This window comes from Mastacembelus armatus, chromosome 17 (genome assembly GCF_900324485.2).
Source record: "Mastacembelus armatus chromosome 17, fMasArm1.2, whole genome shotgun sequence".
Classification (NCBI taxonomy): Eukaryota; Metazoa; Chordata; class Actinopteri; order Synbranchiformes; family Mastacembelidae; genus Mastacembelus; species Mastacembelus armatus.
In genome coordinates, this window is record NC_046649.1 from 22,533,921 (window position 1) to 22,561,643 (window position 27,723).

Genomic DNA, 27,723 nt, shown 5'->3' on the forward strand with positions numbered 1-27,723 from the left:
TCCTGTGCATCTTCCAGTGTAAAGCAACAACAACATGAAACATCCTATGGATCCAAAAGTGATGAGTGATCAACAACCAAGACTAATTTACAGTTGATTTTTTTCTCTGGTTTGATATTTGTGTTTATTAGATTAGCTTCTTTTTTTTTTTAGTTAAGTGCAACCAGCAGGTCACTGTTCATTTATCCATTTAATTATCTCAGCATCCACTACATGGGCCAACAAATATTCCCAGGTTCCCAGATGTTTTTTTTCCTTCTGCGTTTGGTGACACCATAATGTGCTAAGTCCTTTAGTCCCACAACCCCTGGATGGATGGAAGTGCATTCATTTCATCGCAGCCTAATACCATGAACATTAGTTTTTCCTTTATTATTGTCATCAAGTCAAAAAAGTAATTGTCTGGCACCTTGGTTTATAACCAAATACCTGCTGAGATATAATGCTGATTTGTAGTTGAATGTCGGTATAATAATACTCTTAAGATGATGAAAATGGTAAACTCTGAAAACTAAATGAGACAAATCTCTTTCATAAGCGTCACACCAGCTAAATTTTAGACTAAAATCCACTGATGTTAGTGTTTCACAGGGCAGAGCTCTACTCTGTATTGACCTTGTCACTAAATCCCAGGATTTCACAAAAATGTCTTTGTATGTGAACATGTCACACTAGACTAAAAGCTTTTATTTTCTGGATAAGTTATTATTTTCCTGACCTTGTAATTCATAGCTGCTGTTTTAAGTGTTTGGTCACAGCCGTATCATCAGACACCAAAGGGACACCAAGCTGCTCCCTGCTCTTTGGCGACAGAGGAGCCTGAGGAGAGGATTGCTGGGAAGCCAGAGGTTTCGGTGAACAAATAAAAGGCCAGTTTCTTCCAACAACAGAGACATCTCCTGCCCTCAGGGTTCCTCCACACCAAACTACCTCGGCTGTTACGTGGGAGCAAAGGAGCAAAAGGCTGTCGTACTTAAACCCAATCAGCGGTGATGATAACCAATTTAAATAATCTGAATCACAGCCATAAAAATAACAATAAAGCAAATTTGATTATAAGTTATAATGTTATTTTTAAAAAAATCTACATTATTAATTTAAAAAGACGCAAACAGTCACGCTGCACTACCTGTTTCTTAAATTCACCTATTAAGGGAGTGAAATTCATTTAAAACAGAACATTATTTAGCAGTTAGCATTATTAGATTGTAAGATCCTGGAAAAACAGCATAGGCTTTCTATGAACTAACAGGCTTTTAAGATGCAAATCACAACAGCGATGTGTTTATGATCGTGCAGTGTGTGGGAGAAAATGCATTTATAGGTTAAGGGTTAAAGGGTGGCAAAAAAAAACTATGCACAAATGTGTGTGTGTGAGGGAGCAGCTGTGATGAATCACCCTGTCCTCCTCCTGCTCCTCGTCCTCCTCCTCCTCCCCCCACAATAGGTGTTGATGGGCTAACCCCACTGGCTCCTGCGATCAGCCTTCACCTGCATCTAATCTGTTTGTTACACCTGAAGTCCTGCACTGATGCTTTCTCTTTCTATTACAACAGCTACTTCACTTCTCTATGGGCAATTTGACTCAAAGTAAATATCTATCATCCATATCTCCCTCAGTGCTGTTGATGTGTATCCTGACGGTGAGCTGTCTACATTTTGTTTATTTCCTTATTAGGCATAAAACCAGAGATCCTGAAATAATCAGGTCAAAACCAAAAACAGTATTTTCAGTGGACGATGAAACAAAAATATATCAACCAGCTGACTCTGACTGGTGGCTGAAATGGGAAATGTGTTCTTTTTTCCACTGATCTCACCGAGAGTTAGACGACTAAATCGATACCAATCTCATATCCACAAGCTAAATATGAAGCTAAAGCTAGCAGCTGCTTAGCTTAGCTTAGCATAAAGTGGTAATCTGTTCCAACACAAGAGGGAATCTGGCTTTGTGTTCACCTGCAAGCATCAGATCAGTATTTTCATATTTTTATGAGTAATTTTGTTGATATTGGTTCACTGTCCTGACCCTGGAAGGATGAGCTGTAGATGATGGATGGATGGATAAAGACAAATAATATTTGTTCTTGTTGAGGTTTTTCTTGGAATAAAAATATCTTTTCTTTTTTATATCTACACAGATCTTAAATATTTTATGAAGAGACGGAGAAATGGACCATTTTAAAGATCCTAGTTGACCCCACTGTCAAATCCCTGCGTGACATCAAGGAGAACAGTAAACACAGAGTGGCGATCTGGTTGCAGGCAGCAAGAACAGAGATTAGTCCACTTCAGACTCATATGAGACACTGACTACGTGTCTTTCACAGAATAAATTTCCCACGATGCTGAGCCTCACGTGCCCGAGGAGAGATCTGACACAGCGTGAACCGATCAACTCTGATCTTCTCTCAACAATTTCAACTACAATTCAGAATTTCTGGATGAATTCAAGCACTTTCACATGTGTAAATTATCAGCTCCTAGAATCATCAGCCAGCCAGACCGACATTTATCTTCTTTAGGCAGCAGAGTAAGAGCTTCGTGCTGTAGAGGCTAATGTACTGACACCTGTTGTAATATACTGATTCTAATTGGAGCACAGCTGTGATATACTGCTTGTAATGTAGAGAGGCATGATTCATTTTCACTGACTGAATACAACTTTTGAATACCACCGAGAGAACAAATTAAACTGCCTATTAATACCATAATGATCTGTAGGACACAGCTTTCAGTAATGTAAAGCAGGTTCAAGGAAAAAGAGACTCATAGTTAGTCTGCAAAAAAAAAATAATTAACAGCCCATTGAGTTGGTGAACAGCTCTCCATCATTCAGCATATTGAAGCCTTGAGTGTGACCTCAGCAACAACACAATGGTTTTCTCCCTATACAAGTAAACAACGTAAAAAAGGAAGTAGCACTTATGGCGTTCCTGCTGCAGCTCTGAAAGACAAGTAGCAGCATGGAGAGAGAAACAAAAGGGCATGAGCCAGAAGTACACCTTCTGCAGAGCATTTCTAAAGCTCTTCAGTCTGAAACTGAAGGAAAGAGGTGACCTGTTGCATCCTGGGTAATATTTAAATATATGAAAGTGGAAATGAGTGACCAAACTAATGTTTGTGTTATGTATTTATTAAAGCATGGGCCAATGCATTTTTCTATAACCTGAAAGTGTTTACACTGAGGAAAAGCCCATTATCAGCCGAGCTCTAATCAATATTTTAACCGATCCATACTCACTCTGTGTCCGTGATGACATAACCGAAGACATCGGCGTCGGCTTTCTTCCTCCCGTCTTTGACGTCCAGCTGAAGTTCAGGAACGTGCATCGTCTTCTTGTGCGGCCCTTCGTACACGACAGAAGCGGGAGGTGGCGCCACCTCCTTGATCCAGCCTTCCAGCTCCGACACCTCCTCCACAGACTGGGTGGCGTCCTTCTTCTGCACCGTCACTCCCGCCTCGCTGGTCCGACTCTGGACGTTCTCCAGTCCCACCTGATGGCCCCCGGGCATCTCCATGGCGACACTGTCCTGACTTCTCGCTGATGGAGAGGAGGTGAAGGACGTTTTGTCCAGGTAGGCGAGGAGTTTGGTGAAGAGGTTTCCACTCTCAGGCTGAGGAAGCGACAGGATAAGAGGTCAGCAAACCTGAAATGACCCAGTTCTCCATGTGGACAACAGCCAAACTTCACTTCATTAAAAGTTGTTCATTAAAATCTCACAAAGCAGCAATTTCTTTCGGACACACACCTCACCTCATTATTTTCTGATAATGAAAATAAAAAAGTTCTGACTCCACACCACAGGTTACTTCATTTACTGTGCCAGATCAGCCTTGCTGCCCTTGTTAAGGCGGGAAAATTAAACCGTGGCTGATCCTAAAAAAGCACATTTGTCACCTACGGAGCCAGAGGTGCAGTCAGCCTGGATAACTAAAAACATGGTTTCCATGGGTCGGTATTTTTCTTAAGTCTTAATACTGAAGAACCCAATAGTGTCTTAGACAATAATGTGCTTCCAACTTTGCGTCAACAGTTTGGTGAAGATGCTTCACAGGACAGGAACGACAGGAACCTCCCATATTTATTTATTGTCACAAAATTACCATTAAAATATCCAGTATTTTCTCCCCTTGGTTTTTTAATTTCTTTGAGGTGTAATCTTCCTGAATTAACACAAGTTTAATACTTTTTGAGGATTTTGAACACGTGTGTGAGACTAATTAGTTTCTGGTAAATCTCTAAAATGCCACATACAGACATCAGGCTAAGATAAATAAGGCTTTGTTCAATCAAGGTCTTTTGTCTAAATGGCTGAAAGTGAACTGGAGAGACTTTTCCCGTTGGCGATGCCAGCGTGTTGGCGATGTACAGCTACACGCATGAGGAAATAATTGCTTTGGATCAAAGAACAGCCAACCTGTCAGAGTTTATACAGGAAAGGACTATAATATGCTATTATTCCTTTGCTGCTAGCTTCAGGGTAATTGCTTGTCTTGTCAAGAAACAAAAGCCAACATAACTACAGTTCTACCTGAGACTAAAACTACTACGACTGCTGCTTTGATTAAAACTTGTTCCTTTAAGCACAAAAAGTCTCATTTTCTTCACAATTTTTTTTTCATGGGCGAACAAAATGGAAAAGTCCTTTAAACTCGAAGACAAAATAAAAATAAATACAGACAGAAACCAACAAAACAGAGCCATCCCCTCTCAAACACATAGAGGCATCTCTATTAGGCTTTACAACTGATTTTAATTCCTCTGATCTCTAATGTATATTTAAAGTGAAAAGTACTGGTCTTTTCTAGTTTAGTAAGTGTAGATCATCCATAGGATCTGAGCGGGTGAAACTGTAGCTTTAAATTTTAAAAGAGGTGCAGTGTAATGAGGCTGGTTTAGCAGGAGATATTTATTCATACAAAATCAGATACGTATGCAGTTTTCTGTAAGTAAGGAACAGCCAGCGTTTCCCTGAAGTGCACTTTGCTGCATCAACACTTGCACATCTCAAGCACAACAGGCTGCAGCTCCAGAAACCACCGGATGATGATGATGATGCCTGGACTGAAGGACTGTTCATCTTATAACAATATAAATTATAATTGAAAGTTCTTTTGAAAACTGCAGGGTCCATTTTATTCCTCAGGCAGAATATAACTGCTCATAACATCAGCCCTCCCTTTTGACATTTAGGTTTTTTTCTTACCACAAACTGAAAGCTCACCTTGTCCTTCACATTTTGTTCTTCAGCGTCTGTGTGGCGCTCTGCAGGGTGAAAGAGACTAAATTAGTATATTTGGTTTTGTTCATCACAGAGGAATAACAGTTCAATAACAGTGGAAGCAAAATGGGCACAAAAAGCTAAAAACCAAACTCCTTTTGCAAATTCATCCTTTTGCTCTGGTGTTTTTTGTTTTTACACTAGATGCTGAAAAAATGGACAATAACAATATGTCTGCAGGTCCCTGAACCACATTTTTAAACTATATGTTGGACACTTTTACCTGTAAAGATTTTCACTCCAGTGGACAGTGAAGCATTGAAACAGGCAGTGTTTTTACTGAGCCAAACCCAACGCCCATTTATTTCACATTGATTTTTATGTTGCACTCTTGGGGTGAGCCATTTGAGAGCACCTTTTTGTTTAAACAAACCTACATAATTATGTATATACTAAAGATTTGCTTTCCAGCTTTGGCTCAATACTTTAATTTAGTAAAAACACCAAATTAATCACAACGAAATTACCTTGGACCTCTGCCAGGACTACAGGAGTGCTCTCCTGTGGTTTCAGCGTCGACTCATTCTCCGACAACTTCTCTTCCTCATCTCTGGCAGCCTCTTCATCTTCTTCCTCCCCATCCCTCAGTTCTCCCTCCAGGTCTCTTGGTCCAGCTCTAACCCGTGTCAGATCTTTGTTTACTCCCCGGTCCCGATCAACCACCTGCAGAGCATCGGCTATCAGGCTGGACAAGCGATCCAGGTCCTGTGGTGACAGCTCATCTACGTCCACATGCTGCCGGCCAACGTTTTTCAAAACGTTCTCGATGAACCTCTCTGCAGCAGACACCAAGGAAACAGAGCAGTGAGCCCCACATACACCGTCCTCATAGTAAACAACAACAACAACAATAAAACTGCTTTTTAAAAGTCTTACAGCAACAATGAAGGTTTGTTCTTCACTGTGAGAAACATTAAATTTAGTTCCTGTCCTGTCCAATCTTACCATGAACGAAGGCAGATATAGTCACTACTTTTCTAACAATAAGGAAAAAGTTCTAAATACCCACAGTCCATCAGCAGACAGACACAGTTAGAGACCAGCTGCTGAACATAGTGCAGCGTTTAGCAGCTACAGAGCCAGAGATTTCCCTCAGGAGGTGGTGGAGACCAAACCCAGAGCTCAAACTAAGTGAAAATTAGACTGAGCAGATGTACACTAACATCCCTCCAGATGAATGATAATGCTGCTCAGTAATTGCTGGACAGCTTAAAAAATAAATAGTTATTACAGGTTTACCCTTCCATCATTTAATGTCACTGGCCTTGAGCCTAAGGACCCAATTTCACTCTCATCAGTCAATGTGACTTCTTTTAATCATGAAGGTAACTTTCAATTCTCTTAGACAGTTTGTCCTAAAACCATTAACCACAGAGGGGCTTTATTACAAAACGCAGCAGTCATGTTGGTGTTTTTGAAGACGCCAACAAATGAATTAAACTAATTAAGGTGAAAGCTCCATAGTGATTCATCTCTATCAGTTTGTGCAATAACCCTTTACATGAAATCCGCAAGTCTCACAAATTAAAGCTCAAAAATGACCAGAGATCAATCAAAGTCCCTGTGGTTTTTAGTCGTTGAGAGTTAAAGGGCTAAAAAATAAAAGATGTGTTTGTATGAGATTTCCAGATGAGAGGTAACCCTTTAAAATCTTAAAACACATACCATCCACAGATGTGAGTGGTGCCTTGACTGAAGATCCCTGAGGTCTTTCCATCTTCAGAAGCCTGGATTTGGAGGTCTCCTTCTTGAGCCCAGAGGTTTCTATCCTGTTGCCATAGAAGGGTCTCAGGCGGGACGACAAGGCTTCGTGCTCATCGGGTCTCAACCCTCCACCACGCAGGGACGTGTGCCTGGAGAGATACTGCCTCAGGGCACCCAGCAGAAGGTCACCCTCAGACTGAGCCGTGAGGAGCTGGTCGGCCGGAGGTCTCTGCTTCGGCAGAGTTTGGAGGGATGAAAGAGAGGAGAAGCCGGAGGGAGACGACTTCTGAGTCTGGGCCTCGGAGAGGTAGAAGTCAGGAGGGAAGCCTGACTGGAAACGGTCACTCTGAGAGGATGAGGAAAAGCACATAATCACATTGAACTCATTTACAAAACCCCAGTGTAGCTGTTTAAAACCCAAACATACTGTGCAGTTGGATTATTCTGTCCTGATTCAGACTGCTGCTTCGCATGAGACGGATCTGATCTGGTCTTTAAATGAGAATGAAAAGCTGCTTTAAGTCCACTTATAATGCTCCATGTATATATAAAACACTATCTGTTTAAAATTAAAGTCAAAATGTGAGTTTTCAATCTAAAAGCATTAATTCTGTGCTGTGTCATGGACTAGTGGTCATTTTCCATCTCGCGCCACCTGTTTCCTGTGATCGCTCTACTTTCCCCAAACTGCCCAAAAACATGCAGGTGTCAAAACAATGTACTTTCTCTTCCACCATCAAAACTGAAACGATGTCCTGGAATAATGAGCAGAGATGTGGCTGTGCTGTGTTTTGGCTTTCTGATATAGGTTTCAATATATACAGTATTTCCTAATTCACTATATTAATTGATATAGAGCAGCAATTTAGTCTAATATTTTAAATCTTAGTAACATGAGTTGATTTTTATCTACATAGCAAAACTTATTCATATTTAGAAGCTTTACAAACATCTTTAAATAACAAAACATAAAAACATACTGCATTTACATACAGTATGTGGACAGTATCAAAGTGCCTAACAAAGAAAACTAGCAGGCTGAATTCACAGGAGAAAAGCAGAAAGTTAAAAATAAAAGGAATCATATTCATAGATATGTAAATCAAAATAAAAAGCATCAGAATATGTTTGATGTTTGTGCAGCCCCTGGATTCACTGAGGTGTGTGAGCACATTTTACCTTAATATTTTAGACTTTCATCCAACAAAATCATCAGCATAAAAATAAAACACATTTGTGAAAAACAAGTTATTAATCCATCCATTAATCCATTTATGCAATCATCTTAACATATCCATCAGCCACAACAAAGCAAAGTGTCACTGCCAGCTCCATTAACTCCCACCTAGGAACACCGAAATGGTACAAGCCTGCTACATTATCATAACAATACCCACATAAACGGTCAAGTTCCTCGCAGTCGTCATACTTCTTAGCGTTGTGTTTGTGCGAGGCCCCTTCTGATATTTGTCACTGCCCGTATCTTTATTCACCGCCGTCACACGGTCGACACGGTGCGTTGCACCTGTGGCCTCCAGGATCCCCCGAGACCTCCGGCTCCTTTTCGTTTCCACCAAACACATGAACCTGGATGGAAAAGGCCACGAGCCCCAAGCAGCGCCTGCAGGCTCCACGTCGCCGAGCTCTGTGGGTCTTTGCCACAGTCACCCGGCAGAAGAAAGGCCTCCACGGGCACGGGCGGAGGAACCAGTTAGATGGAGAGTTATTAATTGGAGCGGTGAACTTCTGAACTCTTGGTATTATTTCACTCATAACGGTCATACTGGGAGAAGCCATCAGTTTGGATGGGGGAGTGGGAGAAGAGCAAAGAATGACACTGGATTCCCTGTTGTGAAGGTGTGTGTGTGTGTGTGTGTGTGTGTGTGTGTGTGTGTGTGTGTGTGTGTGTGTGTGTGTGTGTGTGTGTGTGTGTGTGTGAGTTTTTATATGGCTGCATAGTGGTTTGAGTGTTTGTGAGTGTGCACTGCATGTGTGTGGACTTTTTCTTTGACAGAAGCAGGTGGCTGTGGACAGAGGGTGGGGCCACATGCAGACGTTTGGGGTAAGAACAAATACCCCACCTGTTCTTCCCCCTTTCAAATGTGAGCGGAGCTGAAATCCACTGACATTAAATCATATCAAGGCATCATGAAATAATTAATCGATCGGCTTTGTGCCGTCACCGTCGTTCAGTTCAGTAGGAAAGTGTGTCCAGACCTTTGACTCCTAATGTAAGATTTCAATTATAGATTGTTCACTAAATGTCAACATTACACACAGCAGTTTAATCATTTATTTATGGATCTTCTCAAACTATGTATTTTTATATTTTCCCACTCTGACAATGTTGTTGTTGCACAGTTCTCTCTCACCCATATTTCTGATATGCTCAATAATGAGCCCTTCATTATCAGATGGACTGAGCCATTTGCACTCAACTAAGATGCACTCCAGTATAAATATAATGTGGTGGTAGCACTAGTTGCATCTAAAATTTGTTAAACTGCATTAATATCACTACATGCTGCAATTTAAAATCAGAAAACCCTTCAGAACCACAAAATCCAGACCCACTGGTGGCCACTGAGCCAACCTGAATCCCTCACCTTGCCAGGTGCTCTCAGGCTGGCAGCAGAAGGCGTCTTGGGAAGGAGGCCAAGACGCTGAAGGTACGTCTGAAGGTTTCTGCTGAGCTCCACCTCCACTGGCTTCACCGTCTGGTCCACTGGGTCCATCGCTTCAGCTACTGGCCTGTGGGAGAACCACAGAGAGAAGGGGACACCAGGAAACACCAGGAAACCAGGTCCAGTGAAATTCCTTAGTATTTAGGCCAGGGTGGGACACCGGGACATCTCCATGAATTATAACAACACAAAGCTACTGACGAGTAAACTGGGTGAACATCTGACCTGCTGTCCTTGTTGAAGACAGGTCCATTCTGCTGCAGCCTGTAGGGAATCCTCCTCAGCTGGGAAAACTCCTGAGACAGAACCTGCTGGGTGGTGGCATCTTCCCAGGTCAAACCTACAGAAAGAGAGACAGAGAAGCATTACAGCCACATCAGAGAGAGCTACTCCACCACTTTCCTTTGGATGCAGCCTCTGCGTACTTGAACTGTAAGGAACACTGAAATGTGGTACTCAAAACGTGAGTGTTACGCACGACAAAATCCAAAACTGCTGAGGATGATGTAGTTTTCCTAAACTCATTAGGTCACTCATTAGCAGAAGAGACGGGGCAACAGTGCAGCCTCCTTGGAGAGCCCGGCGAGCAGCTGACTCTTTCAGTGTCTAAGTAGAAACCATTTCTCGTCTCCTCCCACCGCCACACTTGAGGCTCGTGAGCTAATTGTGAATTCATTTTATAGGCGTTTACTCAACCTTTCATCAGCCCAGCTCCTAATGAGCACTCCGGGATATTTACAGTACAGTTGTAACAAAAAGTGAAAAGGTAATAATTTACATGTGGTGTAAAAATGTTGTGGTTTTTAAATTATTATGTGTAGGATTTAAAAATGATCAACTTCAATATGGTAGAGACGCTGACAAGAAACATCCAAAACCAAAACTATCTTCATTTTTTAACCAAATATGGAACAAATGAACCCAAAACAGTAAAAACCGTCTGGTAATAAAGGCCAACTTCTAAAACTGTAGGACTATAATTGGATGTGGGTAGTCGTCTGATGAATGAGCCACTGATGGTTGAGCATGAATGAAACAGCTGATGCCAATCGGCTGATGCAAGTGTGATTTTCTTTTTCAACAAAAATCTGCACATTTACAAGAGCAGGACAGGAAAACTAATGATCCAATTATCTCTTTTTGTATAAATGTACTGTACATATGCATACATTTTATTTCCTGTTTCTATTCAACCTTTTCTGAAATTTCTTTCATGTGACAGTTTCTAAATGACTATAATCAGTCTCTTTTATCCATGAGTGTGATTACATTTTTTAAACTTCATTAAAGCTTGAATTTGTGCACAGACTGTCCATATTTAGTGTCATTTATTAACTGACTCTGTATCAGTGGCAAAGCAAAAACTATTTGTATTGGCTGTTGAAACAAGAGCACAAGAGGATCCACTGATGAGCAGTTTGGGCATTTGTGTCTTTTTACTTCTGGGAATCACTTTTATTACCTGGTTGTCAAACTGCCTCTGCACCAGTGTCAGCCTGACAGTCCTGTCCATTTCCTGGACTTCGCCGGTGATGAGTATCAGCATCAGTGACAAAGCGAGAAAAAAAGCGAGTGTGCAAAAGGACAAGCTTGATGAGCTGCTTGGGCATTCACGTCTGTTTCTTATGCTTAACATGCATCCAAACAGAGCTTTCTGGCAGCCGAACAGAGGAGCAGGCGCCAACACCAGATGGGGTGGCGGAACGAAATGTTACCGGAAATATGGCCACATCGAGCAAAGCACAACATAACCAAAGCATTTGGCAGATAAGTGATGACGTTCCTGAAAGATTTGAGTAATGCAGGCTGCAGCTCCAGATGTGATGCCACAAGATGTGAGTCCAACAAAGAGGACACACGATTACAAGGAGAACAAGAACATCAACGCTGTGAACTGGGAACCCTGTCTCAAGTTTTCACGAAGGAAGGTCGTGACTCAATATGAGCTCAAACAAGAGACAAATATAAAAGTGAGAAAATTCTGTATGTTGGTAAGAATTTACTGATATGAAGTACGACAACAGAATCTGCTGAAGAAGTAGAGAGCAAACCAATGTATGTGGTTTCTCTGTGATGTCTCTGAGAGTAAAACTGAATTAGAATCATGAAAACTCTCCTGGTCTCAGTAAATGTGATGTGAATGTTGGATCCTCCAGCAGCCTCACACCCTGTGGCAGAATCTAACATTGCTGGGACAGACAGCACCTGTTGATGTTGCACCCACAGGTGTCTTCCCCTCTTCACCTGGAGAGTCTGGAGACTGAGCTGCCGTTCCATCATTTGAAGCCGAGCGTCTTGTTCTTTCCTTCCACAGCCTCATTATCCCGACTCCCTTAGTTCACTGGAACAGCCAGGTCCAGTCCTGCTTCCTGCTGGGCCAAGGCTTCATCCAAGAATTCATTTCCTTCTCCTGCTGCAGGAAAGATGCTGCATCTCGGACATTTCCATTCACTTTATGCTTTTCCCTCCGACACTTCACCACTTTGCTTTGGACCACTTCAGCTTCACCCCTGGACCTGAGCTCTTTGTCGGTGTTGTTGCTCTGTTTTTGGTCTCTACCAACTCCAGAATAAATGATCTGGCTGAGCTGCTACCTGAAGTAGCTGCCAAATGTTCGACAGCTCGTCTCTAACTGGGTCAGTGTGCTGTTTGCTGCTGAACAGGTAAACTGACTTTTTACAGTTTGGTCTCTGGAAGCAGCTGAAGCCAAAAAAGAAGCTTTGAGAGCAGAAAAAAATAAGCCCAGTGAGTTAAAGTGAGGGTGCACCTGCCAGTAACCCATCTAACACATGTTTCTACATGATCATTTCATACATTGTAGTTATTATTTATTTGGGTCTCAACAATTTTATATAAGGAACAGTATAAGTGATTCAAATCTACTCAGAAACTGGCAGTCAGGTACCTGGAAGTCTTAACAGCCTAGATAGTCCCTATATAAATGTCTAAATTACAGGCAGAATGTTCTGAAACTGCCTTTCCTAATAAAAACAACAGAACAGATTAAGTGAGCTATTCCACAGTCTGTGACATTTCAGTTCTGAGAGAAGCAACCCAGAACGACCAGCCGTTTTCAGTGTGTGCTGCTCAGCTGGTACGACAAAACACAGCCACTGCTGATTTCTCATTAGACTGCTGATGGTCAGCCAACAATAACACATTTTAGAACAACCGAATCTACACTTCTGCCTTGATCAGCAGTGAATCTAATTAAATCAGCTCGACTCGTTAAAGAACATTTCAGCTCCCGGACACCTTCTTTAGACCCCTGCAAAATGAATTACGACCCCAACTGCCGCGAATCGGGCACAAGCCTCTCTTTAACAGCTGCACAGCGTGTCAGGCCAGCTTTCACCATCAAAGAGCCATAAAACGGAGCCTTTAATGGCAGCCGTGGTTGCTGAAAAAACGGGCGTTAGTGGCGGGTGAACAGACGGCATCTGACACGACAGGTTAATAAACGTTGGAGCCCCTGCCAGGATATTCAGACTGACTCTATGCTTCTCACAGGCCAACGTGAACTCAGAAATGTGTGCAGGACGCTGGCGGCCAGAGGAGGCAAAGGGCATTTTGAGTGAGATGCCTCAGATTGAAATAGCTGACTCAAAGAGACTCTGTGGTGCAAAAGAGATGAAGATGTTTTCAGAGCCAGCAGGAGCTACAGCAAATGAGCTTCAACTCCACAGCCAAAAGTACAAGGATGTTCAAGGACATTTTATTTTCCAGATACAGTAGTTTTCTGTTCTACTTTTTCCACACAGTCACCAGATCTCTAGAGACAGCAGCTCAAGGCTAACTCAGCCGCTAATGGCAGATCACATGTAGTGATGTAGAAAGACCAGGAGCACATCTAGAGTCAAAAGGACCCTCTTTGAGACAGTAGTTTCCATCTGCCCCATATACACCCACCTGTGAATAAATGAATCCTGAGTCATGACTGTTTTGTCCAATTATGGGATGAGTCTGTGAATCGCTGCCACCTCCTCCATAGTGGAGGTGCCTTTAAATTATTTGTGCTCAGACCATTTTAAAAATGGTTTTTGAAAACCTCCACAATAGAAAGGTGCTAGAGAAAGGTCAAGCAGGTCTTCAGTGTGGAAATACACACTGGAGACAAACAGCAGCTCCGACCTTGGTGAGGAAGCTTCAAAATGGGCTTCACATCTGCAGGCCCTTTAGTGTGCAGTGAGTGGGAGGAAGGTCCACTCTCTCTCCTGTGTGTGTGTGTGTGTGTGTGTGTGGGCGGATGGAGCCGGGTGAACACAAGTGCAGCAACAGCTGTCTGAAAACCATAAGCCATCAGAGAGAGAGAGAGAGAGAGAGAGAGAGAGAGGCATCAGATGTGGTAAAGAATAACTGTTATTGCATCCGAGGTGACATTTTGGAGCTCTGGCTGTCATTCCTGATTTATAATATCAATAACCAAGTTTTTGCTATGACTTGGGATCACAGAGACTAAGAGGTTTTAGAGGACCAACACGAGCAGTAAGACAATTAGAAACAAACTCCAGATTAGCAAAGACAAACAACACTGGCAAAGGGAAGTCTTCACAGTACACAGGGCAAATGAGGAAAGCAAAAGGTTTTACATTTCTATACATTTAAATAATAACCTAAAGATTCATCAGTGGACTCTGGACTCACAGCTGGGAGTGGGAGTGATGACAGTAACCTCCATAAGGCAAAGGGTGTGGGGATATTTTGTAGAAGAGGAGGACTAGAGCAGACTAGAGCTGACATCCTGAACCAGTTTCCAGGCTTCTGCTCATTTGTGTGCACAGCTATCACCAACATTTCAGGTGCACTGACTCCCAGTGGTTTCACAGACCTGTGCCTGCTCTTTCTGTCTTGGATCACAATGTGATCAGACTTTAGACATGAATAGACTAAGAATGACGCTGTGATGCACAAAGGTCCAAACTACTCGTCTTCTAACTGTGCAAACTGAAACTTTACCTGTTTGTGCTTAAAGCAACAGGTCGACGTTTTGGAAAACCTGCTTATTTGCTTTCTTGCAAAGAATAAAAAGATGAATTAAAGTCTCATCAGGTTTGTATTAATATGAAGCTGGAGACAGGAGACAGCTTATCTTAGCATAAAGACAGGACACACTCAGCTTCACATGGACAGACTGAGGCTGAATCTTAGTTCCCTTGTTCAAAGGGGGCGACCTGGAAGTCGTCCTGGTCCACCACGACGTCCCAGAACTCGTATTTCTGCTCTGAGAAGCGCGGGGGAGCTACAGCTGAGGATACAACAGTGTATCCTTCACAGTTTGTCACAGATTGACATCCATTTATTAGAAATCACTTCGTGATTGGACGTTTCACATCAAGGACATCCCTTAAAACATGTTTACCGGCTCCTCTGTCCTTGCATCTAAGACACAAGGAAGAGATGCAAGTGAGGAACTGGGACTTACCCAGACATCATCGTCATCCTCATGTAATGTTGTGCAGCTAACATCAGTACCCAGTGGGTGACCATATCTTTGAGATAAAGAGCGTTGTCTTCAAAACAGGACAGAAGAAAAGGATAGACCTGGCTGTTATTTTTTGCGTTGTGTTCTGATTTCAGTGAACTGGCAGGACCTGAGATGCAGATGCATCAGCGTCTTTAGAGTTTTGTCCTCCCTAATGGCTTCTACAAACCACTGGGGCTAAACATCTCATTTGCATAATTCACTTCAAGGCGCCGGAGAAATGCCTCCAAACTCATCGCCTCTGTGTGAAATCAGAACATTTCTCCAGCTCTGCTGCTGAGTGAATTTAACCAGACAAGCAGGGAGGTTTTGCACAGGGAGGGAGGAAGTGCACCAAATCAGACAGCTGGTGGACTGAGAGAGACAACTCTTACAAAATAAGTGTTGGACTTTTTTTTTATGAGTGGTTGCAGGCATGAAAGGCTAAAATCCTGAGAGCAACAGGCTGCTTTTCCCTGAGCAGTCCATGTCCTGTCGTTTAAAACAAAAGTGCATGATGAAAGTAGATGAAATTCTCCCAGCTGCCCAATGGGCTGTTATACAAGTCTCTGCTTCCCTCTGCTGGTAAGGTACAAACACAGCACTTGTGTCAGGAAGAAAAGACTGATCATTTAATCAGACTATAGAAATTGAAATTGAGAGATCGTACACACATCACCACTGCTGGGTGGCTCATACTGATGATTGAATGCATGCACCCATTATAATTTAATTAATAGCTTCAACATTATATGTATATGTTACGTTAAACCCCCCCGACCAACCCCACCCCCAAACGGACCAACCCCCCCCCCAGTAGACCGTCCCCCCTTGAGGAGATCTCCCTTTAGTTAATTGACCACCCTCCCCAAATGGACAGCCTCCCTGAGTACATGAGTATGGGTCTGATTGGCTTTATTGATGAGGATGCCCTAAAGTATGTCTGTGCCAAATTTGGTACAGTTCTGACAAAATAAATGTTTTGGTGTAAATGGCATTTTTCAAATCGTTATAGAGGGGGCGCTATCGGGCCTATTTTGATTTGGTTTAATGAAATGGGTTCAGGGCAGCAGGGACTACAATTCATCAACTGGTCTGATTCAAATCCGACAATGCGTGTGTGAGTTATCAGAAGTTGAAAAGTTGTTAATGAGCCAAAAAATGTCAATCGAAAACCGTGAATGTGAGAAAAAAAATTTGGATAACTTTTGCAGCCCCATGTGTCTAGGACTAGGTGATGCTAACCAAGATTGAGCTCAATCAGTCAAAAGCCCTAGAACAAGTTCGAAAGGATAACAGGTGAGAAAAAACGGAAGACCTTTAGATTAAATTCAAACTGGTGGACTTCCTGTTGGTCGTACAACCTCAACATGATAAGCTTTTTTACTTGTCCCAAAAGGAAGAAGAGGCATACCAAGTTTGGTGAGTGTGCGATAAAAAAAATGTCAGTCGGTCTCCCATAGGCCCAATGTATTTTTACTTTTCCTGGGGGGCGCTGTAGAGCCATTGTTTTGAGGCCATGTATGAAATCTTTAAAAAACGCAATTTTCACGAGTTGTCGAATATGTTCAGGGGGTCAAATTTGAGTTCAAAGCGCAGAAGAAAAAAAAAAAAAAGAATAATAATACTCCTAATGATTTGCAGGCCCACGGCCACCTGTCAATCATACTATATACTTTTTCGGAAAGGTCTTGCGCATCCCCACTTCATCGTGGGATGTGGGTCAGTACCCCATGCTACCTGGGGGGTCCCCTCACAGTTTTGCACTCCTGGCTCACTGAGCGATTATAATAGTCCCTTGCTTTCACCTTCGGTGGGGGCTCGGGCCTAATTAAGTCATCTTATATAATTTTTGGTTTTGTATCAACAGCCACACTGATGGAGTAGTGACTGTCACCTACAGAAAACCAGCTGAACTAACAGACAAAAACTACTGCCCCTTGAAAATGTTTACTGTCTACAAAACTCAGCAGTCTCATTATAGGAATACCCAAGTTGAAGTCCAGCTTAGAAAGGCTAAGTGAATGTGGTCTGGACTATGTAGAGGAGACTCATGGTTTCAGAGACACTATAGAAGGACAGAATACCTTCTCTGGGATCCAGGTTCACTCCTACTCTGGAGGACTGAGGACCTGACACTGGAGTTCTGATACTGTTGTGCCTGAAATTATAACTGTTTTGCTGACAATATATTGCCCAAGATTATTGAGTCCAAATCCACATTCATTCGACCTCCCTGCTCTGCTGATATTCTTGTATGTGACTGCTACATTAAGTCCTCCACTCCACCTCCCAGTAACAACGTCCAGTTGTAGACTCTCTCTACTCAGGACCTGACACCATCCAGTGAATCTGTCTGGGTGACTGGAATAAGACTGTTGTTGACTCATTACTGTTGCTTTTCTATTTCCCTCAGATAATAACAGACGTGTGTTTGCTGTGTTTGGGTCCAGTGTGATTTCCTGTGAATATTGTAAGAATCCAGCTCTGGTCTTGGGCTCTGTTTGTGGCAGTAAAACATCCATTTCAGTCAGAGCCAGTGAGATGTTTGTCCATTTCTCCCTCAGAATGTCCTGTAGTTTATCTCTGAGCTCTGACACAGCTGCTGTCACGTCCTCAAAGTATCTCAGAGGACGGATATTGATGCTGGATGAGTCTGTAGGTTCACTGAGAGCTGACACTGAGGGGTAGTTCTGTAGAAACTGGGTGTGATCCTGTGTGTGTGAGAGCTGCTTCAGATCAGCGTCTTTCCTCTTCAGCTCTGCTCTATCCACTCACCCCAACTGGTCGAGGCAGATGGCCGCCCAAACTGAGCCCGGTTCTGCTGGAGGTTTTATCTTCCGTTAAAGGGAGTTTTTCCTCTCCACTGTTGCCATAAGGGATTTGTTGTTTTTTTTTGTGCCTTTCAAGTGCCTTGAGATGATTTGTATTGTGATTTGGCACTATACAAATAAAATTGAATTGAATTGAACTACCTGGCTCACCTCAGATTATTTCCATATAAACAGTGCGCTCAGTGTGTGGTGGAATTACATTAGCTGTAATGAGGTGAGACAGGAGAAAACATACTTCTCCTTACGTTCATACAGATTAAATAAAAAGTGATGATTTGTTTTCAACTTGAATTGTTTCATTTAAAAGAAGACATTTCAAGCTTTCTATACATATATTTCTCATGCCTTTAAGGCAACTATTCACTGAGAGTCAGATTGTTTTATTTACATCGGGGAAAATAAGTATTTGACGCATCAGGATTTTTATCAGTAAGGGGATTTCTAAGTGGGCTATTGACACACAATTTCCACCAGATGTAGCCTTCAAGCCAAATATTGAATTCATACAAAGAAATCAGAACATTTAAGTATACAAGTTGAGTCATAATAAATAAAGTGAAATGACACAGGGAATAAGTATTGAACACATGAAGATAAGAAGGTGCAAAATGGCATAGAAAGCCAGGAGATCACCTGAAATCAGTCAGTATTGAGAAAGAAACCCTGCCCCCTATCATTACTAATTGATATCAGCTGCTTTAGTCCTAATTGATGGCCTATAAAGGCTTCTCATTACCCAGGAGGCACACAGGAAAGACTTCATGATGGGTAAAAGCAAAGAACTCTCTCAAGATCTTCGTAATCTTATCGTTGAAAAGCATTTTGATGGGAATGGTTATAGGCGCATTTCCAGAATGCTGAATGTTCCTGTGAGCACTGTGGGGGCCATTATCCGGAAATGGAAAGAGCATCAGTTCACCATAAACCGGCCACGATCAGGTGCTCCACGTAAGATCCCTGTCCGAGCAGTCCAAAGAATAATCAGGAGAGTTCTCCAAGACCCAAGAACCACTCGGGCAGAACTTCAGGAAGACCTTGCATCAGCAGGTACTGTTGTTTCAAAGAAAACTATAAGCAATGCACTGAACCGCCATGGCATCCATGCACGCTCACCACGTAAGACTCCACTGCTGAACAAAAAGCATGTTGAGGCTCGGTTAAAGTTTGCGAAAGAGCATTTGGAGAAGCCTGTGGATTATTGGGAGACTATAGTGTGGTCAGATGAAAGCAAAATTGAACTTTTTGGCAGTCATTCTACACACCATGTTTGGAGAAGAAATGGCACTGCCCACTACCCCAAGAACACCATACCAACAGTTAAGTTTGGGGGTGGAAGCATCATGGTTTGGGGCTGCTTTTCAGCAAGGGGTACTGGCAGAATTCATATTATTGTAGGCAGGATGAATGGAGAAATGTACCGGGACATTCTGGATAAAAATCTGCTGCCATCTACCAGAAAGCTGAAAATGAAAAGAGGGTGGACATTTCAGCAAGACAATGATCCCAAATACAAGGCCAAGGAAACAATGAAGTGGTTTCAAAGAAAGAAAATCAAGTTGCTTGAATGGCCCAGTCAATCACCTGACCTAAATCCCATAGAAAATCTGTGGAGAGAACTGAAGATCAAAGTTCATAAAAGAGGCCCAAGGAACCTTCAAGATTTAAAGACCATTTGTGTGGAAGAATGGGCCAGAATCACTCCTGAGCAATGCAGACGACTGGTCTCTCCATACAAGAGGCGTCTAGAAGCTGTAATCACCAACAAAAGCTTTTCTACAAAGTATTAAATAAAGTGTGTTCAATACTTATTCCCTGTGTCATTTCACTTTATTTATTATGACTCAACTTGTATACTTAAATGTTCTGATTTCTTTGTATGAATTCAATATTTGGCTTGATGGCTACATCTGGTGGAAATTGTGTGTCAATAGCCCACTTAGAAATCCCCCTACTGATAAAAATGCTGATGTGTCAAATACTTATTTTCCCCGCTGTACGTGTCTGAAGAGAGATGACAGGGACAGAGAGTGCACCTTGTCTGCTTTCTTTATTTTACAAAAGCACAGCGTTTTGTTATTATGAATGTATACACATAAAACTAGACCTTTTACAGATTCGAATGATATATTGCTTTTATCTGTACGATCAATACTGAAAGAGTAATTTAAGTTCGTTTCAACGTTACGAGGAGAAGATGCCATAAAACGCCCCGACGTGTTCGTCAACCCCAGAGGGTTAATGTATATTAATGCCAATTTTGGGGTGGATTTTGTTTTGATTTGCTGACATGTTGGTGTGATGTAAAGCTACACAACATTCGGTTGGTGACATCATCCAGGCTGCTTACTCTCATTGGCTATTGAGGGCGAACAGGAAGCATAAATATCAAACGTGTGAGGCTCCGACCTGATCAGGAGCAGTAAAATAATCGTGTTGACACCAAACACTTGAGGATTGTTTAGACAGATAATCGGTCACGACAAACCTGGAGTCGGACCACGATCACTGGACGGGTCAGACCAGGCATGAAATCCTCTGGTGTGTCCTCAGCCTTAAAATGCAATTTACTTAAGATAAGATAAGAAACCTTTATTTGTCCCACAATGGGGAAATTGCCTTGTTGCAACAACAAAGTACAAGTACACACCAGTGTCAGAAGTAGCAAAGACGTAAGATACATGAGAAACTAAAAATATTAAAAAATACTAAGTGGAATAAAACTTCAACTGTTCAGTCAAACACAAATTCAGTAGATGAGAAAACAAAAAAAGTGAATCACTTGCACACAATCACATTCCTGCATAAAATTTAATGAAATAATTGTCTGAATGTTTTTATGACATTAATTAGAATTAAAATATAGAGTTTTAAGTTTTATGAGTATTTTAATGTTAAAAACATTTCAAATCCAAAAAGTTCTATCAATAGAAATATTCAAACATTTAGAGCACAGAGGTTCAGATTTTCATGTGGACAAATGTCAGTTCAGATAAAGACCCATCATGAGCAGTGAGATCCTCTATGGATAAACAGACACAGAGTTCCCCCTAAAGAAACTCCAACATAATAAATCAACATGAAAACATTTCAAACTATCAATCATCCTGTCTGATTAGGTGAACTTGTGTCTCTGCTTTAAAAAAATGCACTTTAAGTAACTTCTGTATCATTAACTTTAGCTACAGAACTCAGCAGTGTCTCCATTAGAATAAGGAAACCAGAGTCCAGCATAGAGAGGCTGAGTGAATGTGGTCTGGACTCTGTGGAGGAGACTCATGTTTTCAGAGACGCTGTAGAAGGACAGAATACCTGCTCTGTGATCCAGGTACACTCCTACTCTGGAGGACTGAGGACCTGACACTGGAGTGACAATGTTGTTGTGCCTAAAATAATAACTGTTTTGTTGACAAAATAATGTCCAAGATTTGTCATTGAATCCAAATCCACATTCATTCGACCTCCCTGCTCTGCTGATATTCTTGTATGTGACTGCTACAAAAACTCCTGTCCCGCTCCACTCCACCTCCCAGTAACAACGTCCAGTCAGACTCTCTCTACTCAGGACCTGACACCATCCAGTGAATCTGTCTGGGTGACTGGAATAAGACTGTTGTTGTCTTATTAATTTCGCTTTTCTGTTCCCTTTAGATAATAATAGACGTGTGTGTGCTGTGTTTGGATCCAGTGTGATTTCCTGTGAATATTGTAAGAATCCAGCTCTGGTCTTGGGCTCTGGTTGTGACAGTAAAACATCCACTTCAGTCAGAGCCAGTGAGATGTTTGTCCATTTCTCCCTCAGAATGTCCTGTACTTTATCTCTGAGCTCTGACACAGCTGCTGTCACGTCCTCAAAGTATCTCAGAGGACGGATATTGATGCTGGATGAGTCTGTAGGTTCACTGAGAGCTGACACTGAGGGATAGTTCTGTAGAAACTGGGTGTGATCCTGTGTGTGTGAGAGCTGCTTCAGATCAGCGTCTTTCCTCTTCAGCTCAGTGATCTCCTGCTCCAGCTTCTTCTGAAGCTCTTTGACTGGACTCACTTCAGTTTCCTGCTGGGATCTGATCTGCTGCTTCACATCAGAGCGTCTTTTCTCCAGGAGACTGATCAGCTCAGTGAAGATCTTCTCACTGTTCTTCACTGCTTTATCAGCAGAGCCATTGATGGTCTCCAGCTGCTGCTGAAGCACCTTCACATCTTTCTCTCTGTCCTGGATTCTCTGCTGGATTTTCTGTCGACTCCCCTCGAGCTCTCTCTGCCTCTCAGTCCTTTCTGCTGCAGCTGAGACTGTGTTGTGGCCTTTATGTTTGTCCACAGAGCAGAGATAACAGATACACTGCTGATCAGTGCGGCAGAACATCTTCATCACCTCATCATGACGAGAGCAGATGTTGTCCTGGAGCTTCTTGCAGGGCTCCACCAGCTTGTGTCTCTTTAACTGAGCTACATCATAATGAGGCTGGAGGTGTTTCTCACAGTAAGACACCAGACACACCAGACAGGACTTGAGGGCTTTCAGTTTTCTCCCAGTGCAGACATCACAGGCCACATCTTCAGGTCCAGCATAGCAGTGATCAACAGGAGCAGCTTGGAGTCCAGTCTTCTTCAGCTTGTCCACTAAAGCTGCTAACATGGTGTTTTTCACCAGGACAGGCCTCGCTGTCAAGGTCTCCCTACACTGAGGGCAGCTGTAGAAATTCTTCTCATCCTCTTCATCCCAGTGAGTTTTAATACAGGTCATGCAGTAGCTGTGTCCACAGGGAACAGTCACCGGATCCTTCAATAGATCCAGACAGATTGAACAAGAAATTGTTTCCTGGTCCAGCTGAGCTCCTTTCTGTGCCATTTTACCTCTCAGTGACAATGAATGCCTGGTAGTTTGACTTCTACACAAGTCTTTTGTTCCTATTCAAACAGCACTAAGTTCTTTATCTATGTGTTCACTTGCTGATATGGTGAGTGAGATTTTATTTGCCCTTGTACTCAATGTCACCAAGAGTTGGTTACACCAATCATCAAACTCAGATCTCTGACGGGGAGCAAAGAAATAAATGCATGTGAGGGCGGGAAAAGGCGGAAATGGTTATCAGTGTATAATTCAAGACAAGGGTTTATAGACTATAACCGTTTCTAACTTGACTTTTTTTTTTAACTATAAGCTCATGACAACTTCATTATTTCTTTGCAATTCTGCCGACTTTGCTGAGGAAACTACAAATCAGAGAACAAATGGTTAAAAAAAGGAAAAAAAACAGGGAACCCTAAAAAAACTATTAAAAAGTAGACAATAGTCAGACCATCAGACCCTTTATTATGGTCAGATGCTTCCTGTAAATATCTTTGAGTTGTTTCTAGAACCAGACTTGAGGCCACATGAATTAACTGAAAACAGTTCACGCTGCATGTCAAGAGAAAAATATGAAGTTCCAGGACTTTTCTGTGGAGTTCTAGTGTGTCATCACTGGAAAGAGCTTCATATTGATAATGTTCAATTAAGCCTTTTAAATCTACATAGAGAGTAGGTATCCTTTTACGGAGGCAGCCATGTTGTGCCACCATTTTTTCTACAGCAGCCCAGAAAGGACAAACACTGGCTCTAGACAGGGAATCACATTTTCTTTTAATGGTGACGGCCACCATACCCTCCATCCTGCCTGGAAATGGGTGTTGGGGTGTAAGGGGTGCTCAGAAGGCTGCATTCTGTGATCTCACCACTAGATGCTGCTAAATCTTTCACATTTTACACACTGCACCTTTAACCCTCTGGGGTCTGAGGGTGTTTTGGGGCCCTGGACAAGTTCTGACATGCCCTGACATTTGTGCTTTTTTCAGTTGCTTTTAAACATATTAATGGCTAAAGTCTGATAACACTGTAATCAGCACAAACTGGTCTACAATAATATGTGAGCAGCAAGTTTATATATGATTGTGTTTTTGAAAAAACAGCTTTTATGCATGGTTAGTGAAAAACTACAATTTTTGTGTCACTGAAATAAGACCATAAAACACAAACAGGATATTGGTTCACAAGAATTTTGAGAAATGCATCTTTTAGCCAAAGGTGTTTGCTTCACAATGATGTGAAAGTCATCTTGTCATTCACAGAAAACAATACACTGATTTTAATTTTCTAAGACACTTTTTGTTTAAAAAGACATATGCAGGAAGGTGTGTCTCACCATGAACAATCATGTGATTTACCTGAGAAAACAAAGACCTGCATAATGAGCTGCTTAATGAGCCTTTAAGTCTGGAATGTGGCTGAAAGAGAATTAGTGCAATACAATGCAAATGCAAACATTTGTCATTTGAGTTGTGTTTTTCCTCTGAGGACAAAGTAAACTATTCATCGCAGTCTGGAACATATGACACACTTCTTCACCCGTGTAACGTGCCATCATCCAAACACGCAGAAAAAGTAAATTCTATGATGAAGTTTGACATTTTATGTCATTTCTCAGGGGCGTGCACATAATTACCTGGCTCACCTCAGATTATTTCCATATGAACAGTGCGCTCAGTGTGTGGTGGGATCACATTAGCTGTAATGAGGTGAAACAGGAGAAAACATACTTCTCCTTACGTTCATACGGATTAAATAAAAAGTAATGATTTGTTTTTCATTTAAAAGAAGACATGTCAAGCTTTCTAGCCATATATTTCTCATGTCTTTAAGGCAACTATTCACTGAGTCAGGTTGTTTTATTTAAGTGTCTGAAGAGAAATGACAGAGACAGTGATGACAGAGAGTGCACCCTGTCGGCTTTCTTTATTTTACAAAAGCACAGCATTTTGTTGTTATTATGAGGGTATCCAACTAAATCTAGACCTTTTACAGATTCAAATGATATATTGCTTTTATCTGTACGATCAAAACTGAAAGAGTAATTTATTGGGGGCGACCAGGAAGCATAAATATCAAACGTGTGAGGCTCCGACCTGATCAGGAGCAGTAAAATAATTGTGTTGACACCAAACACTTGAGGAATCTTTTAGACAGATAATCGGTTACGACAAACCTTGAGTCGAGCCATGATCACTGGACGGGTCAAATCAGACATGAAATCCTCTGGTGTGTCCTCAGCCTTAAAATGCAATTTACTTTAACTGTTGTCAAACAACAAATTCAGTAGATGAGAAAACAAACAAAGTGAATCACTTGCACACAGTCACATTCCTGCATAAAATTTAATGAAATTGTCTAAATGTTTTTATTACATTAATTATAATTAAAATATTGAGTTTTAAGTTTTATGAGTATTTTAATGTTAAAAACATTTCAAATCCAAAAAGTTCTATCAATAGAAATATTCAAACATTTAGAGCACAGAGGTTCAGATTTTCATGTGGACAAGTGTCAGTTCAGATAAAGAACCATCATGAGCAGTGAGATCCTCTATGGATAAACAGACACAGAGTTCCCCCTAAAGAAACTCCAACATAATAAATCAACATGAAAACATTTCAAACTATCACTCATCCTGTCTGATTAGGTGAACTTGTGTCTCTGCTTTAAAAAAATGCACTTTAAGTAACTTCTGTATCATTAACTTTAGCTACAGAACTCAGCAGTGTCTCCATTAGAATATCCAGGCCAGACTCCAGCATAGAGAGGCTGAGTGAATGTGGTCTGGACTCTGTGGAGGAGAGTCATGGTTTCAGAGACACTATAGAAGGACAGAATACCTGCTCTGTGATCCAGGTACACTCCTACTCTGGAGGACTGAGGACCTGACACTGGAGTGACAATGTTGTTGTGCCTAAAATAATAACTGTTTTGTCGACAAAATAATGTCCAAGATTTGTCATTGAATCCAAATCCACATTCATTCGAGGTCCCTGCTCTGCTGATATTCTTGTATGCGACTGCTACATTAACTCCTGTCCCGCTCCACTCCACCTCCCAGTAACAACGTCCAGTCAGACTCTCTCTACTCAGGACCTGACACCATCCAGTGAATCTGTCTGAGTGACTGGAATAAGACTGATGTTGACTCAATGTTGCTTTTTTGTTCCCTTTAGATAATAACAGACGTGTGTTTGCTGTGTTTGGGTCCAGTGTGATTTCCTGTGAATATTGTACAAATCCAGCTCTGGTCTTGGGCTCTGGTTGTGGCAGTAAAACATCCACTTCAGTCAGAGCCAGTGAGATGTTTGTCCATTTCTCCCTCAGAATGTCCTGTAGTTTATCTCTGAGCTCTGACACAGCTGCTGTCACGTCCTCAAAGTATCTCAGAGGACGGATATTGATGCTGGATGTGTCTGTAGGTTCACTGAGAGCTGACACTGAGGGGTAGTTCTGTAGAAACTGGATGTGATCCTGTGTGTGTGAGAGCTGCTTCAGATCAGCGTCTTTCCTCTTCAGCTCAGTGATCTCCTGCTCCAGCTTCTCCTGAAGCTCTTTGACTCGACTCACTTCAGTTTCCTGCTGGGATCTGATCTGCTGCTTCACATCAGAGCGTCTTTTCTCCAGGAGACAGATCAGCTCAGTGAAGATCTTCTCACTGTCCTTCACTGCTTTATCAGCAGAGCCATTGATGGCCTCCAGCTCCTGCTGAAGCACCTTCACATCTTTCTCTCTGTCCTGGATTCTCTGCTGGATTGTCCCCTCACGCTCTCTCTGCCTCTCAGTCCTTTCTGCTGCAGCTGAGACTGTGTCGTGGCCTTTATGTTCCTCCACAGGGCAGAGATAACAGATACACTGCTGATCAGTGCGGCAGAACATCTTCATCACCTCATCATGACGTGAGCAGATGTTGTCCTGGAGCTTCTTGCAGGGCTCCACCAGCTTGTGTCTCTTTAACTGAGCTACATCATAATGAGGCTGGAGGTGTTTCTCACAGTAAGACACCAGACACACCAGACAGGACTTGAGGGCTTTCAGTTTTCTCCCAGTGCAGAAATCACAGGCCACACCTTCAGGTCCAGCATAGCAGTGATCAGCAGGAGCAGCTTGGAGTCCAGTCTTCTTCAGCTTGTCTACTAAATCTGCTAACATAGTGTTTTTCACCAGGACAGGTCTCGGTGTGAAGGTCTGCCTACACTGAGGGCAGCTGTAGATATTCTTCTCATCCTCTTGATCCCAGAATCTTTTAATACAGGTCATGCAGTAGCTGTGTCCACAGGGAACAGCCACCGGATCCTTCAGTAGATCCAGACAGATCGAACAAGAAATTGTTTCCTGGTCCAGCTGAGCTTCTTTCTGTGCCATTTTACCTCTCAGTGACAATGAACGGCTGATAGTTTGACTTCTAAACAAGTCTTTTGTTCCCATTCAAACTGCAAGTTCTTTTTCTACGTGTTCACTTGCTGATATGGTGAGTGACGCTTATTAGCCTTTGTACCCAATGTCATCAAGAGCTGGTTACACCAATCATTAAACTCAGATCTCTGACGGGGAGCAAAGAAATAAATGCATTTGAGGGCAGGAAAAGGCGGATATGGCTATCAGTGTATAACTGAAGATAAGGGTTTATAGGCTATAAACCTATTTCTAACTTAACCCTCAGGGGTCGACGTACACGTTGGTGCGAACACGTTGGAAATAATCTGAGGTGAACCAGGTAAATATGTTCACGCCCCTGAGAAATGACATAAAACGTCAAACTTTGTCATAGAATTTACTCACTTTTTCTGCGCGTTTGGATGATGGCGCGTTATGCAGGTGAAGAAGCGTTTTGTATGTTCCAGACTGCGATGAATAGTTTACTTTGTCCTCAGAGGAAAAACACGACTCAAATGACAAACGTTTAGA

General features: G+C 42.1%; 3 protein-coding genes across 3 annotated transcripts in view; all 3 read right to left on the reverse strand.

Moving 5' to 3' along the window:
- Positions 1 to 27,723, reverse strand: part of LOC113134014 (receptor-type tyrosine-protein phosphatase N2-like) — a 178,509-nt gene that overhangs the window by 129,249 nt on the left and 21,537 nt on the right. Inside the window, exons 4-9 of the mRNA XM_026313186.1 lie at positions 9,900 to 10,014; positions 9,597 to 9,741; positions 6,952 to 7,336; positions 5,754 to 6,062; positions 5,230 to 5,270; positions 3,245 to 3,618 (exon numbers count right to left, since the gene is read on the reverse strand). Of these exons, the coding sequence (XP_026168971.1) occupies positions 3,245 to 3,618; positions 5,230 to 5,270; positions 5,754 to 6,062; positions 6,952 to 7,336; positions 9,597 to 9,741; positions 9,900 to 10,014 (1,369 nt within the window). The remainder of the gene's footprint in view (positions 1 to 3,244; positions 3,619 to 5,229; positions 5,271 to 5,753; positions 6,063 to 6,951; positions 7,337 to 9,596; positions 9,742 to 9,899; positions 10,015 to 27,723) is intronic.
- Positions 21,251 to 22,815, reverse strand: LOC113134571 (tripartite motif-containing protein 16-like). Its single transcript, XM_026314020.1, has 2 exons — positions 21,578 to 22,815; positions 21,251 to 21,329 (listed from the first exon to the last, which is right to left on the reverse strand). Exons 1-2 carry the CDS (start codon positions 22,813 to 22,815, stop codon positions 21,251 to 21,253), a joined length of 1,317 nt encoding a protein of 438 aa, XP_026169805.1.
- LOC113134554 (tripartite motif-containing protein 16-like) lies at positions 25,522 to 27,180 on the reverse strand. Its single transcript, XM_026313996.1, has one exon. It carries the CDS (start codon positions 27,178 to 27,180, stop codon positions 25,522 to 25,524), a length of 1,659 nt encoding a protein of 552 aa, XP_026169781.1.